This window comes from Thermobia domestica, chromosome 1, assembly GCF_964235325.1.
Source record: "Thermobia domestica chromosome 1, izTheDome1.hap1.1, whole genome shotgun sequence".
In the NCBI taxonomy this organism is placed as follows: domain Eukaryota; kingdom Metazoa; phylum Arthropoda; class Insecta; order Zygentoma; family Lepismatidae; genus Thermobia; species Thermobia domestica.
Window position 1 is genome coordinate 114,197,129 of NC_137454.1, and position 16,141 is coordinate 114,213,269.

Sequence of the window (16,141 nt, forward strand, 5' to 3'; positions counted from 1 at the left end):
AAGTGAGGTGGTCGTAATCAAAAATGGACCTGACGGAAGAGCACTTCTGTGCCACGATTTATTCCAATTTTCGCCAAGAGTTAACACAGTAAAAGTGTGTTCGTCAAAAGACTGTTACTTTTGCTGATGAAGCCCCATCCCAGACGACAATTTACAGGTGGTTTAAGGTCGGGTTAGTCTGACTGATGAGAATCGTGCAGATCGTCCATCGACAACCATCGAAACAAAGGGACAATCTGCTATGTGGGTGTTCCGCAATGAACCTAAACCAACCAAAGGTGTTCGTGCACGCAGTGTCTCCAAACAAATGACTGCATCATTTTTTGGTAAATCAGGTCATATTGCAACTGTTCCACTGAAGAATTGTAGAACAGTCAATGCAAAATGGTACAGAACCATGTCTACCAGAAGTACTGAATGTGAGCATACAGTCCAACCTCAACCGCCGAATCATTTAGCATCCCGACAATGCTAGCTCGCACACAGCAGCTGCCACAGGTGATTTTCTGGACCAGGAAAACGTTGAAGTCATGGCACATAAGGCTTATTCTCCTGGTTTAGCTCCCAGTGATTTCTTTTTTGTTCCCAACAATCAAGAACATGTTGCGTGGGAAGCGCTTTTGAACTCCAGAAGAACCCATTGAGGCGTACAAACTGCATGTTTCACAGGTACCAACTTCGCAGTGGTGTAACTATTTCAACATGTAACAATGAACCAATGTATTGCTGCACAGGGTAGTACTTTGAAGGAAAAAAATCGCTGAACTTTGATGTTCTTGCGTTCTATCATTTTCCCGAAATTTTCAGTATAACCTTCGTAAACTACGTGTTTAGATCATTTTTCCAATGTAGAGACAATGTTTCTTGAATCACTGCTGTTGAATTTCTTGTTAAAAACAAGTACTTCCTCTTCTTACCATTTTCCTTAAATACAGGACAAACACACTACAACAGTACTAATAAATAATGATATTAATTAAAACATGGTTTCACGTTTTCCTGAATATTTTAAAATTATGTTGTTTTATTCCTCTTTATATATATATATATATATATATATATATATATATATATATATATATATATATATATATATATATATATATATATATATATAATTTGTATTTAGTAAAAGATGCCTGTTAGTTAAGTACCTGTACAGAACCAACTTGATATATTCTACCTAACAACATGAACTGGAAACTGGTACAAACGTCATACCAATCACCTGAAAAACACTCCTTAACTTTGTGATTAAATCTTAAATAAATTACTTCGTTTCGTTATAATTCACTGAACTGTAACTCACTTTACGCTAGTAAGAGTGCGTTGTTTCATTCTTCTTTAACGTTATTAAAATTTGTATTCAAAATAGATGTTTGTTAGTTAAATTCCTCGGCACGATCAATTTGGCATATTCCACCTAGTTTTCCATTTTCTGTACAATGGAAACGCTGGTCAAAATATGTAATTCTACAAGCAGGGTAATTTCTCTTAAGGAACCACATTACGGAAGATGACAATTGGTCATCGAAACATTTGTGTCGAATTAGCTATTACGATATGAGTACATTTTTTATTATTAATATCAATCCTATTACGTCTTAAGTAATTTTATGTGTATGTCTTAATCTATTAATATACATTTATAGTATAACATATATAAACATAATTCTACATTACAAAATTGCTACTAAATGCTCTCGAAAATTACACAAGTATTCCATTTTAGCATAACCGCTCAAATGCATGTAGCTCTTTTGACATTTTTAGCTAATAATTCAGGCATTCATATATTTTGCTTGTAGGTAAGTCAAAAAAAAAAAAAAAAAAAACTATGAAGCTACATTTTTTCAGCAATCATGTAAATTTGCCTTCAATAAAAAATTACATGAACATCACATTATTATGCTCTTTAACCTAACTAAAACAGAGTAACGTTTTGAATTTGTGTTTGTATTTTCTACGTGAGTTGGCTGAATGCAGTACAACTTCTTTGCTTTAAATTAAAGCAGATTATTCGTAACACAAGGTTAAAAAAAAAAAAAAAAAAAAAAAAAAAAAAAAAAAAAAAGAGTGAAATTCAAAATGTAAGTTTACTTTGCCAACTTTTCACAGATTAAGTAAATACAACAAAAATTCCAAGCAAAACTTTTGCTCATATTTATAGTAACATATGCAAAATTACAAAGGGATATATAAAAGGACTTTTCAATAACAATACTATCAAAAAAAGAAAAAAACATAGTCATGGTGCAAGAAAGACAGAGCGAACACTTTATGTCTGAAAAGCGTGTTAATACCGGAAGATATTGACAGAAAAATACCTTGGAAGAGAAAATATTCTTGAATGTAATCATACAAAGATTAACCTGAACATAATGTGCACTCATAATTCACTGACGAATATAGTTTTTATTCTGGTTTATTGAAGCAGATTTAACTTCATCCTCCCTGAATTCTTCCTTTGTTTTTAATCTGTCTATCACTGTCTAATCATAACACAAATACTTAACCTGTAAAGCTTTCTGCCAAAGGTTCAATAAGTCCACTAGGTGGTGATGGTTTATCCTCCCATATCAAGTCTACCAAATTTGTCATTATGGGCACCAAAGAGTGACCACCAGCTTCCACCTGATTGCTAAGATTTCTCCATTCGGTAAAGGACACTAGCATTGGGTCTGCACCAATACGAGAGCCTGTGGGCAATGATTTCGACAACCACGCTCCTTGGCTAGGAGTACTTGGCACGCCTGAAAACATTAAAAAGGAAAGACCCATAAAATTGTGCCTACAATGTTGGGCTGTTTAAAAACTGGATAAGTATCATATCTGATCACGTAGACAGTTTTCAATAGATGTAAAGATCATAATGTCAGTTGCAGCAAAGTGATATTTCAAACTGTTTCGGAGATATGAAAAACACTTGTAGATTGCTACATTGTTTAAAATTATGTACTTGCAGGAAATTTTAAAAATGATTGTTGCTATTTTTGTTTCTTTTACATTACAGCAATAGTTTCTGGTGACTGTAATTACAAAAAATTCTCGCAGTTACATAATCTTGAACAGCATTGCAAATTTTAACAATGTTTATTGTATCTCCCGAACGGTCTGGGATGTCAAATTCCTGTAAATGTTATTATGATCTTTACTTTATTGTCAAGCATTCATGTAACTGGACTGGGTGTGGTACTTAGATACGTACTTAAAAAAAAAATTTTTTAAAAATCCTTTTGAAAATATTCAAATTTTACTCCCTTGTAACTTTCTTTCTACTTATTCAAAATACATCATGAGATCACGATCATAGTATTCGACGCCAAGGCACATTGCTATGTCCCCCTCCCTTGCGTTATTACTGTTGTTGAGGCTTGCCAAATTTAGGCGTTTGCAGATGTTTGTGATACTGTACCGTCCTCAGTTTATACCACTGAATAATAAATGTGGTGTTATATGTTTTCATTTGGTATACAGGACTGAAATTTGAAATAACCTAACGTAGTGCCATTAAAAACCTTTGTTGGGTTGACAACACCGGGTTAATAATGTGGTAGTACTGAAGAGCACGTCAAACAATGTTCCCTGATGACATTTGCATGACACAAAACTTCAGTGTTTTCTATCTATTAGTTTAAAAGTTACAATGTTGTTTCGAAATAAATGATCCATCATATCCAGCATATATATATATAATTTTTGTATAATTGTTATCTACTCACCTTCCTTCATAAGTGTCCAACTGGCATCCATTTCATTAGTGGCTTGTAAAAAATACCGTCCATCTGTCCACATACAAGCATGGTCTTCAGTTACAATAGCTGTTCCCGCAGAACCCGTAAATCCAGATATGAATGTTCTTCGTTTATCACAATCCGCCAAGTATTCACTCTGGAGAAGAAAAAAAAAACTGTAAATACTAGCCAAGATACAGAACTATGAAATATTTATGAAACGATATAGTTTTTAGCGGAAGTTGTGTAATGATATAGATCTTAGTAGCGATGGCTTACTTCTATGTCCTTAATGTGTGTTGAGATCAGTTATAAAATGTGAAATTTCGAAATGGAACACCCCAGCCAATCATTTGTCTTCAGAAAAACTACCGAAGCCAACGAAACAAATACTTTAAATGTCATAATTTACTTTGCATTAAGTCATGAAGACATGATTTGAAAAATACAATAAATAAATAAATAGTCTCATGAAAATGACTATCCCGAAATGTTGTAACGCGTTATGAATTCGTAGCATTCCTTAGCATAAAATGAAATACCCTATTACCTATATAGGAAGAATGAACGTCTTCAAATCCTACCGATTTGAAAATGAAATTAAATGATATCTCTAGTTTAATATCCCACGATTATGCCTTGTCACTTACAGAAGACGGATGATAAAGTAAGCAAATGATTATAAAAGAAGTATTAGAAAAAGGAACTGAAAGGGATGTAGAATCAGAAACATGAAACTACAAGTTTGCACATATGCGTAATGTAATACAAGAACACCTTTCAAAGGTAACTTTCGTAAAACTTGGGGGCGCGATGGCTCAGTGGTAGAACGTTCACCTCCGGTGCTTGGGATCCCGGTTCGATCCAAGCTCGCGCCGTGTGGACTTTGTAATGGACAAACACCGTGCTCGTGGGTTTTCTCGGGGTTCTCCAGTATCCTCCCACTTTCTTCATGCCACCATTTCATTCATTTCTCATCATCACAGTCTCCTTTAGCCTAACCAGCATAACCGTGGGACGTAAAGATTTCATTTTTTTCCGTAAAACATTTTCGATTTTGAGTATCGCGTATATTTCTTTTGGAACTCCTCGACCATCATCACTGATTGGAGTTTGGGTTGGCCAATGGTAATGGGTAAAAGGGTTAAGACTGTTCCCAAATTTGAAGTTTTTACGTACACGTATTCAGGGTGTCTACTAAAATTCCAAAATGAAATTTCGTGACCTTTTCTTTACCAAACCTTAAAATTTCGTAACACTCTCAGAGGCGAATTTAGATGCGAATCAGGCCGAATTTTCATGTATGCGATAGAAACATGCTTTGCTTACGATTTGTTACCGTCTAAAGCCGACTATATACATTTTTGGCGGTGAATTTTGACGTTTTTTAGAACAAAGTTTTCAGTCAGTATTTATATGTGAAAGGGGGGCGCGGTGGCTCAGTGGTAGAGCGTTCACCTCTGGTGCTTGGGGTCCCGGGTTCGATCCCAGCCCCCGCCAAGTGAACTTTGTGGTGGACAAACACCGTGCTCGTGGGTTTTCTCGGGGTTCTCCCGTTTCCTCCCACTTTCTTCATTCCACCATTTCACTCATCTCTCACCATCACCGTCTCCTTTAGCCTAACCGGCATAACCGTGGGACGTAAAACTCAATGATTTCATTTCATTTCATTTTATTTATATGTGAACAGATAAAAAAAAATCGTAACCAAAAAGCTAAATTTCTTGACTTTCATGACCGTTTTGTGATTTCGTGACTTTCGTGAAGGATAGACACCATGGTATCATGCATCAAAATAAATCTGTATTAATTTGTATGTCTGATGAAAGGGCTTAGTTCACTCCCAACTTGAAGTTTCAGGGTAATTTTAGTTAATAATAATAATAATAATAATAATAATAATAATAATAATAATAATAATAATAATAATAATAATAATACATGAAATGCGGTGTGCAACTCTTTTCTAATTCAAGAATATCATTCGGTAAAGTTAAAATTGGCCACGAAAAGATGGTAAAACTTTCCACCTTAAGTAAACAAATAATTTCCTCGCTTGCTTCTGTTCACGGCACAACTCGTTAGATGTCGTTTTCATGGAAAGCATTTGAGGCAAGTTATCTGTTTTGCAGCGAACAGCGTTGCTTGTTAAGTCAACCAAGACGGGGAAATTGTTAACACAAAAGCTCACATTTATATTCTGGAACATAAGAGAAGTCACCATTTCTAATATATATATATATATGTCAGAAAATATTGGGATTATAATTACGTACACCATAACAACAAGGTAAAATCTTTAGCTAAACGCTTCCTCAGATATGGAGAAAATAATAAAGAGAGGAAAGAAAACGGAAGGAACAACGAAGTAGCTATAAGCGTCCAGGTGAGCACCACTTTGAATGTTAAGATTACGTATTAATGTTATACTTTATATTTTCAGCTTAGTTGCGCACTAACTGGATCCTGCATTCCAGCATGGTGCTCACCTGAACGCTTCGGAGTTACTTCTGTTCCATATTTTTTTCTGGTTTACTTTGGAGCAACGATGGAAGGAAAAAAATATGATGCTTGTAAGAAAAGAAAAAAAAAACTTGGATTCGAGATTTCAACTGATTTGCAAGTTTCATGACTCTTACATGCCATAAGAATTATTTTTGGATATTTGACCAACTGTTCATTCGTCCCAATGTACACCTTTCAAGAGATCATCCAAATTCTTAACTTTTTTTAAAAAAAAAACTTCCAGGGACGATTTTTGAATTTTCTTCCTAACTTTAAAAATAAGAACAGTAAAAATCAAAAGCAAAAGTAAAGACTTGCGAAATTTCTCGAAAACGACACTAACGACTGCTTATATTTCATAAATCCAAAATTCCACTAACAATCCTATAATATGCTACAGGTCATTTTTCTTTGGACAATTTTCTCAAATAAAGATTAAGACGATTATATAATTCATATGTGAAAGCTTTATTTAATGTTTTACAAAATAGCATAAGTCATTTCTCCTAAAAGTATCCATAAGGGATATGAGGAGACAGTCACCCTATACAAGTATGGGAAATTGTTCACTTATCTTAAAAGCAATCATCTCTGGCGGTGACGCGCTTTGTCCACTGAGACACGAGCCGCTGGATGCCTTTCTGGTAGAAGGCCTAGGACTGCCGGCGAAGTCACGACGTCACCTCCTGTATAACCTCATCATCCGAATGGAAATGGTGTGCACGTAGAGCTTTTTTCAGTTCCCCTAACAGGTGAAAATCGCAAGGGGAGAGGTCGGCCCTGTAGTGAGGGTGACGGAGAACTTCTCAATTAAATTTCGTCAAAGTCCCCTGCGTCACGTTCGCCGTATGCGACCGCGCATTGTCATAAGTAAAATCATACCCGCCAACAGTTTCCCTGGGCGTTTGGACATGATGCGCTTGCGAAGATTGTGCAACGTCTCTAGAAACTTTACGGGCGGCGTTCACGATCTGTCCGGGCTACAAAAATTCCGTGTGCAGTAGTCGTCGAATGTAGAAGAACACGGAGGCCATGACCTTTCCCGCTGAGGTTCGAATCAGTTTGGACTTCCTTGGAGGGGAAGAGGAAGGGTGACGTCGCTGCGAACTTTGGCGTTTGCTCTCCGGGTAGTAGTGATGGCACCACATCTCGTCAACTGTGATGATTTTTTCCAGGAATGCCTCACCTCAGCTTCGAATCTGTCCAGGTGCGACTGGCACGCCTCCACTGTCTTTTCTTGAGCGTCGGTAGAGCTGTAGGGTACCCATTGGGCACAAACCTTGCAAAAGTGAAGCGTGCGGGTGATTATGGAGTGGGCCAATCCGACGCTGATGCCCACCTCCTTCATCGTAGTTCTCCGGTTCTCCCGGACGATCTCGTCCACTCGCGCAGTAATCTGTGCTGTCGTCACTACAGGCTGCCCCGGACGAACATCGTTTTTAAGTGTCTTTCGATCCTCTGCAAATCGCTTGCGCCATTGGATGATTGGTGGCAGTGACAATGCGTGCTGTCCGTAAACATCCCTCATTTGTCTATGCATTTCCCATGTGCCGACACCTTCGGCGGTAAGAAACCATATAAAGGCACACTGTTCCACTTTATTGGCCTCCTTTTTTCGCGAGCCAATTTCTTTGTTTTTCGACTGAGCACACACTACTGTGCATCTGGACGACACTGACTCACAATTGTCCCTCTTTGCAGCTCCACCTTCCCTTTCCCGTTCACGCGATAGCCACCGTGCCGCTATCTATCGAGCCTTTAGAGAACCTACTACAAGCCAGTATAATTGTCGTTACATGTTTTGCACGGCTTCCATTCATTTCAAGGAATTAAATACGAATTAAATAAATGCTCCTCATAGTTCACTCCAAGGGATTAATTTTTTGACCATTTTTTCAAAAGCAAGAATCATATGATTTTGTTCTTATATATATATATATATATATATATTATATATATATATATATATAAATATTTAATTATAACCCTGTAGTATCATGTAAGTAATTATTCATGAAAAATTCCACAAGAGGCAGTTTATTCTTGGGGCGAGATTCTCCAGCGATTTTCTCATAAATCTTGAATTTTAAATATGTCTTTAAGGTAACTAATACTGTATTCGACACACTCTATGTAGTTGGATAAATGCTGTTAAAACACTTTTAAAGAAGAATTTACAAGGTTAATATCCATAAATACAGATATTAGAAACAAATAACTGACCAAGTAATAGTGCACTATCTGGTTATAAATAGAATAATTAGTGTGTAGAATAAGTGTATTTAAGACTCTGACTATAGTGGGTTTTCCGTTGTTGCAACTATATTGGTATCTAACAGTTCTTATAACTCCTTTATTTTCATTAAAGTACAGCACCAAATCACGTGATCAACTCGCTCTGTAAGATGATATAAAATTGTTAAATAATACTGAAGATGGACAATCGATACATTTGCTCGAAACATCAATCATCTGAGAAATGCTGATACTTACAGGAGTACGTTTAAGGTTTACTTTGCATAAATTTAAAAATATATTCCTCATGTCTCATCAGTAATTATTCATAGGATTTTGTTCTTATTTCATTTTTATACATATTTAATTAAAAATCCTTTCGCACCACGTAACTCATTCCTCATGAAACAATACAGAAGGGATAACAGGGCTCATAATAGTCTGGTCTCTTCTAAATAGTTTAAAAGTGACCAAAATCTCATCAAAAAGCAATTTTAAACCTTGATGCCAAATTTGGGCATAAATTTAATTTTACTTTTTTTTCTTTTGTTTGTTTTATTTTCCCAACCAAAATAGGGCCGACTGGATCATAGCTGAAATACGTAAGGTTTTAACATGTTAAGATTAAAAATTATTTTACTTAAGTTTATCAGGTAATAAATCTGTATTACTTGTGTTTCGAGGTTCATTATTAATTACATATTTTGCATGGTCCTAGATGGAAGAACAGACACAGAAGGGCTCTCAAACCCACCTTGAGAGCTTAAGCACCCGCCAACCACCTACAGTGCTTTAGAAGGAATAAAAGGGTGAAGTGAGAATAAAGCTGACTTGGTTCATATGTGACAGCAAGTAAAGAAATTTCCAGAACAGTAACAGTAAAAGTTTCTGCCTTTTTCCATTTATTTTTACAATATTTTTCTTAGAAAACTGCCAATGCAAAACATAAATCACACGAAAACATTACTTTACCCTAAAAAAAAAGTAACTTTTAGTGACAAACTTGAAAACAAAGTTAGTTTTAGTGACAAACTTAAAAAAAAAAAAAAGTAACTTTTCGTAGTACCCAATTAACAAAAAAGTAACTTTTAGTTAAAACAAAAAAAAAAAAAGTGACTCACTATGAGCCCTGGGATAATTTACTCTTGGAAGTGATTTTCTCCAATGGTTTTCTCAAAACGACACATGACTTCGTTCTCATTTCATAAATAAATTTTTCATTAAGAATTAAAATAACACATAATCATTTCTCATGAAAAGCTCCACAAGGAGAGCTTACTTTCTTTCTATCACTGTTTCCGAAAATCTCAGGTTTGTTGATATTTTATAACTAAATATTTCATTGCAGCATATTATTCATTAGAAAGACCACAATGGATACTTTACTCTTCAAGCTTTTTTCTTCTTCTTTCTTTTCGGTCATTTTCTATTAAATATGACCGACGATTTTGTTCATAATTTCATACATAAATATTTCATTAGCAACCCTATAAGTAGGAACTTCTGTGTTAACCATTTCCCTGCCCTGACTGACTTAACAAGCAAGAATTTTCACCAAAAGACAGATGACTTATCTCAAATGTTTTCCATAAAAATGACAGCTAACAAGTTGTGGCATGAACAGAAGCAGCCAGCGAAATTACTTATTTATATAAGGTGGAAGGTTTTACCACTTTTCTTTGGCTATTTTAACCTCAGCGAATAAGGTTCTTGAATTCCAAAAGAGACGCACCCATCACAAATTACCCTGAAACTTCAAGTTGGGAATGATTCATGCCCTTACTCCAGACATGTATTATACAACAAAATGCAAAGAATTTATTTTGTTGCATGATACGTGTAGGTAAAAACTTGGGGGTGATTTAACCCTTTTACCCATTACTATTGACCGACCGAAACTCGAATCAATTGAGAGGGTCGAGAAATCTCAAAAGAAATATACGCGATACTGCGTCAAAATCGAAAATATTTTTACAAAGTTATCTCGGAAAAGTGTTCTGGTATCACATTACGTATACGTTCAAACTTCCAAGTTCATGATTCTGATTTGACATTCCTTTCACTTCCCTGTTCTTGAATTCTAATTCCACCAGTTCTTTTATAATCATTTACTGGCTTCATCATCCGTCCTCTGTAACAAGTATAGCCATAGAGTGTTAAACTAAATATATCAATTCGCGTGAGGGAACAACACAGCCTGAAACTGGTCGATACCACCAATTCTTAACCTCTTCTGATAACAGTAGAGCTCGAAGGGACATAATGAATCTGCAACACAACTTCCACAACAAACACAGTTTAAGAGGAAAGAACGTTATTGAGTTTATATGCTTACTATATACATTACACGCAATAAATTTTGGAAACAATGAGTATCGCGATCTTCGAATGAGAATACAAATGGGATTACAATACGCTAACTGTTCGGCTATACGGAAGTGATCAGTTTGAAATATACGTTTGCCACTTGGAGTAAATAAGTGTTTATCTTAACTGTGACTTTGCGTGTATCTAATATGCGGCGAAAGGTGATGATACAATTCATATAATTAATACAACGTTAATTCTGCTAATAAAACTCCAACTGATTAAAGCAGTATATATATTTTAAGATTATATATACTGCTTTGGTCAGTTGGAGTTTTATTAGCAATCTTGAATTTTCCAACGCTGCAATAAATAATCTACAAAACGTTAATTTTACTTCAAAATAACACACACAAATAAGCATTGAAAATTAAATACATAAAATTGACTTAAATATACACGTGCAGATCACTACATTCACAATTGCTTTTCTATTATAAAAAGAAGTTAGCAGATTACCACATACCTGATGGGCATCTCCGGAAGGTACAATGTATGCCTGCACAGGTTCAGTAACGAATTTCGTGTTTTTCATCAACGCTCTTAGCTGACGTAACAGAGTTGTGGGACATTTCGCTTGCTGTGCCATTCTGCTGTCACCCGCTCTACCTGCTAATAATATGACATGACTAATTAACTACTTATCTTCAAATGTTAGTACCACAGTTGTGTAAGTCTTAATGAATTCATTTGCCGTAATCTCTACGTCTGTTTTCTTTGAACCCATTGGAAGTATCAGAATATCGAATTATTCGAAGCAATGTCACCTACTATACAATTGTCACAGTAAATACCACATTATTATCAAGTATTACTCCAAGTCTCACGTTACCAACACGAACAACATGTATCAATAAGGTGACAAGTGGTGAATTTCGAATATAAACTCTTACATCATGTTAAGAGGGCTCATCCCGGCGAAATTAAAATACCGCTAATTTTACAGTAATTATGTGGTATCTTCCGATAGATAAAAGATAATCGGAATGTGGAACAAGAGCGCTCTAGACAATATTATTTTGCGTGAGGTACCGGTATCACAAGTCATCTAGTGGCTTTCCGTTTTCAGCCGTTTAGAAACGCGAAAATAAATGCCGATTTTCATAATGGCTCTAAATCGAAAGCTGATAAGTGAGGTATTTTAATTTCGCCGGGATGAGGCCTCTTAATAGTCTTTCCTTCACGTGTTCCACATCCATATAGTGTGTTCTGTCAAAGATAATGGAACTGCAATTTTACCGAAAACGGACGTGCTATTCTCTTGGCCAACACTATGTGACGATCATATCAACGGCATATTTCATACTGTTCATAAACGTCCTTAGTAGGGTACATGGCGTAAAACTTTCTGGTCATTATCCGACTTTTTCCTATTAAATTTCTTTGATCGCTATTCCCACTGAATCTCGAAATAAGAGAACATATAGTAGGTTCTTCAAATGTTGAAACCTCTTAGGGAATGTGCATTCTAATACCATTTTTCTAATCTATATTTCAGTTATTACCGACCAGTACCCTCCTCTAGGTTTTCACCTACATAAATATCTGATACAAGAAAGTTTCAAACAAAGTATATTACAGCAATTACTGGATCTCACACAAAAATTACTTGCTGTTTACTTTCGGGAAAATTTTGAAGCAGTCTTTTCAAAGGAATGTCTTCAAACAGAGTTGATTTTAGTTTAGCGTCCCTTTGAGCAGCGAGGCTATATGAGACGTGGACCAACTGATTAACGTGGAATCCGAACCACATGAGCTCCGCCGGGAATCGAACCCGGGTCTCCCACGCCACAGGCGCGTACGTTAACCGCTTAGCCACAGTCTTCAAACAGAACAACACACATTCCTAATTCCTCTTCCATTTCCTGATAAAAACGCAGTGATGTTCTAGCGATATGACTCGAAGCCTTGTCCCGTGTACGTCACCTGGTTTGCGTCCATGTGGAATATCTCTCCGATAGATAGGTGTCAGAATGGACTCTTGGAAGTATCACGTTCTAGTCTACCTTTGCGTATCAGCAACTTACCCTCATATCCGAATTCCGTACCAACCATAAAGTCACGAGGGAAACTTTTCCTCCACTGACGAATAAAGCCGCTGCGCCTTTTACACACACTTCAACCTGAGGTGCTTACGAATTACTTTGTTCACAGTTGTCTGTGCGAGGTGGAATCTGTGGCTCATCACGCTGCGTCGGGGGACTTACTTGGCACGCCAATCGACGGATTCCCCTTAGCTCTACGGATGTCACTTTGCTTGCAGCCCTTCTCTTGGTGGTTTTCGTGGGTGAATGCTTCGCAAGGGAATCCTGTCGTTAATGGGCTACAATATATTTCGCAGTAGTCACCCTGAGTGTTAACCTATTCTGCCGACACTGTTTCACAATGCGTATGTACGAAAACTTATCATGGAAAAGGGTTTTTATGTAATTTTCTGAACACCGGTTGATTTTCAGCGCCATTTGATAACACACACACATCTACAAGGCAGACACAACCAGGGTTTGCCCAAGTGGGCCCAGCCCGAAAAAACCCAGTTGGACCCACCTGAAAAAAACCCATCTTAAAACCCACCTGGGTTTTTGACTTTTTGTTAGTGTATTATTGGTACAACTAAGGTGATCACATTGAAAGTTATTTTTATCAGATTTTAAACTTTCTTTAAGCGAATTATATGCTTTCATGTTAAGATGTTAAGATAGACAACAATATTCAACATAAGACCTTTATAAAGCTCACTGAATAAATAAATAAATAAATAAATAAATAAATAAATAAATATAAACCTCACCTTAGCTTGAGATAATTATAGAGCAAATTAATGTGTGGATTATGCGTATAGCCTATTTGAAGTAAAATAAACAATTATATATTTTAGTAAATACTTTCCGTGAACAGTATACTTCCTGACTCGGCGCCGCCGAGGGATGTTATCCCTCATACGTTGACAGTTTTAAAGTCATAGGTGCCGGTACTAACAGTAAATATGTAAATACATTAGTAAAACTATTAGTATTATTTCTTACCTTTGACGCTAACAAAAATATTCAGTAAAATTTGGTTTTCCAACAACAGTTTAATTCAGTCATTTGTTGCTACCCTTCAAATAAGCATTCTGTACAATCAACACCAGCAATAGTGTAAAAATTCTTGTCAAAATTAAGAAGCTTAATGCTCGGAGCTCCGAAGACTACGTAACGCTTACTATTTCAAGTGCTGCATTCAAACTTCAGTATTAATGGAAGTTTCGATGTACAGTAAAGCAAGCTGCATTTTCAGGGAAAACCCGTCGTGAAAGGAGTGTTCAGGAAATTCCCGCAATTGAACCGACAAAGCGTCGAAAGTGAATACTTCAACAATAAATCTATTTATTTTACGCTGAAGGATATTTCATTTCATTTTAGACATTTTGAAACATTTACTTTATAAAATATGAATTATAGGCCTATCTTTGTTTAAATCAATTTTCGGAAAAGAACGGTCTTGCAACAAGTGCTCAGGTAATTCCTGTAATTGAATGCACAAAGCATCGAAAGTGAACTTCAACAATAAGACCATTTATTTTACGTTGAAAAATATTTAAGACATTTTGATGAATTATGTCTTTGTTTTAAATTAATATAGCTATTTAGTATTCATATTTGGCGAACTTCACTGAGGCTCCTAGGATGACTCGATCTACATTTGTTAGTTTGTCTGCCTTTACCACACAGTGTTCAACTTTCGGTCTTTTAAATTTTCAGAATACAAACCATAGACACACTAAATTTTCTGTTTAGTTTTTGGCAGCATACCAACGTAAAATTACAAAATTGTGCGCTTTAAAAAAAAAAAAAAAAAAAAAAAAAAAAAAAAAAAAAAAAAAGAGCTGATATCCACTGGCGAAAATCCCGGGAGAATGATGGGGACATATCCCCTACAATCTTGGAACTGTCCCCCTCAATAATCCGATTGGAAATGTGTGTTTTAGGAAGAAATGTGATGATTTGTGTCCAACTGTCACAAAGGAAAGTGAGATGAAATTGATACCTCCCAGAATAAGCCTTAAATCTGACCGCCTCCCAATGTTAAAGACAACTCTGCTCCCCTATCCATGTTGTCCCGGAGTCCCACACAGGGGCCATAAAATACGACGATCAGACTGGCAACATTAAAAACTGTTTACAGGAAATTATCATATTTGGACGCCGGGACCGACATGGGTAATCCTCCTCAGCATTGTTTTTCGCCTTCATAAATATTTTGTACATCGCATATATATATATATATATATATATATATATATATATATATATATATATATATATATATATATATATATATACCGTCTTACCCGTCCCCCCAATGTTGAAGACAAATTTGCGCCGCTGATGATATCCACGCTACAAGCGCAATTTTAGGTCTTTCAAGTTGAAATTTTCAAAGTAGAAGCACGAGAGACTAAATTAGCTGTATATATTTTGGCGGCATAAAATTTCAAAATGGCGTCTATTTTTCAAAATAGTGGGTATCCATGCTACAAGGTGCAATTTTAGGACTTTTTAAGTTGATATTTTCAGGGTAGAAGCACAAGACATTCTAAATTTGCTGTATAGGTTTTTTCGGCGATCCAATATAAAATTTCAAAAAGGCGGCATTTTTTTTTCAAAACAGCAGTGGATAGAAAGTTGTTGCAAATTGTGACAATGACACTCATGAAATGTAGATCATATTTTAACATTTTTACCCCGAAGAGATTGAAATATTTCGAAAAAACCCAATTAAACCCGAAAAAACCCACATGGGCCCAGGTATGTTGGGTTTTTTCAAACCCTAAACACAACACCCGCCAAACTCATAGTTTAAGCATGATACGCCAGGTGCTAGCATCGAATCGAAAATGGTCGGATATACAACGAACAACCTTCTGTATGACGAACGCCAGTTCTAGATCCTAATACAGATTCAAATGGATTAGTTTGAAATGTTACTTAACTCGTGCCAAAAAAAAAAAAAAAAAAAAAAGACGAAAACAACACACTTTATCAGGTAAAGTTAGAAAATTTGAAATATACAGGTTGTTTCAAAAAGAATATACGTATTATGAAGAATTATTTTGTCCAAACTATCGATCGCTGCGCCTCGGCTCGACTATTGGAGAAACGAATACATAGTCTAGTTTATATTAATAGCCGTTAGATGTCAGTTGTCTTGTTTTGTTTGGTAACCGTCATATGTTTAAAATGGCTACTCCACAGCAAAAATCATTTTGTGTTCTCGAGTTTGCGAAGTGCAATTCCGTGATTACAGTGCAAAGACGT

At 36.0% G+C, this 16,141-nt stretch overlaps 1 protein-coding gene across 5 annotated transcripts in view; it reads right to left on the reverse strand.

The window, feature by feature from the left end:
• Nucleotides 1-16,141, reverse strand: part of ApepP (Aminopeptidase P) — a 66,760-nt gene that overhangs the window by 41,611 nt on the left and 9,008 nt on the right. For 3 of the 5 annotated variants that reach the window (XM_081761905.1, XM_081761915.1, XM_081761896.1), the window contains exons 2-4: nucleotides 11,308-11,453; nucleotides 3,723-3,891; nucleotides 2,517-2,753 (exon numbers count right to left, since the gene is read on the reverse strand). In XM_081761905.1, coding sequence (XP_081618031.1) covers nucleotides 2,517-2,753; nucleotides 3,723-3,891; nucleotides 11,308-11,430 — 529 coding nt within the window. In that variant the 5' untranslated portion in view covers nucleotides 11,431-11,453. The remainder of the gene's footprint in view (nucleotides 1-2,516; nucleotides 2,754-3,722; nucleotides 3,892-11,307; nucleotides 11,454-16,141) is intronic. The other 2 variants (XM_081761924.1, XM_081761933.1) reach the window with 1 other exon arrangement.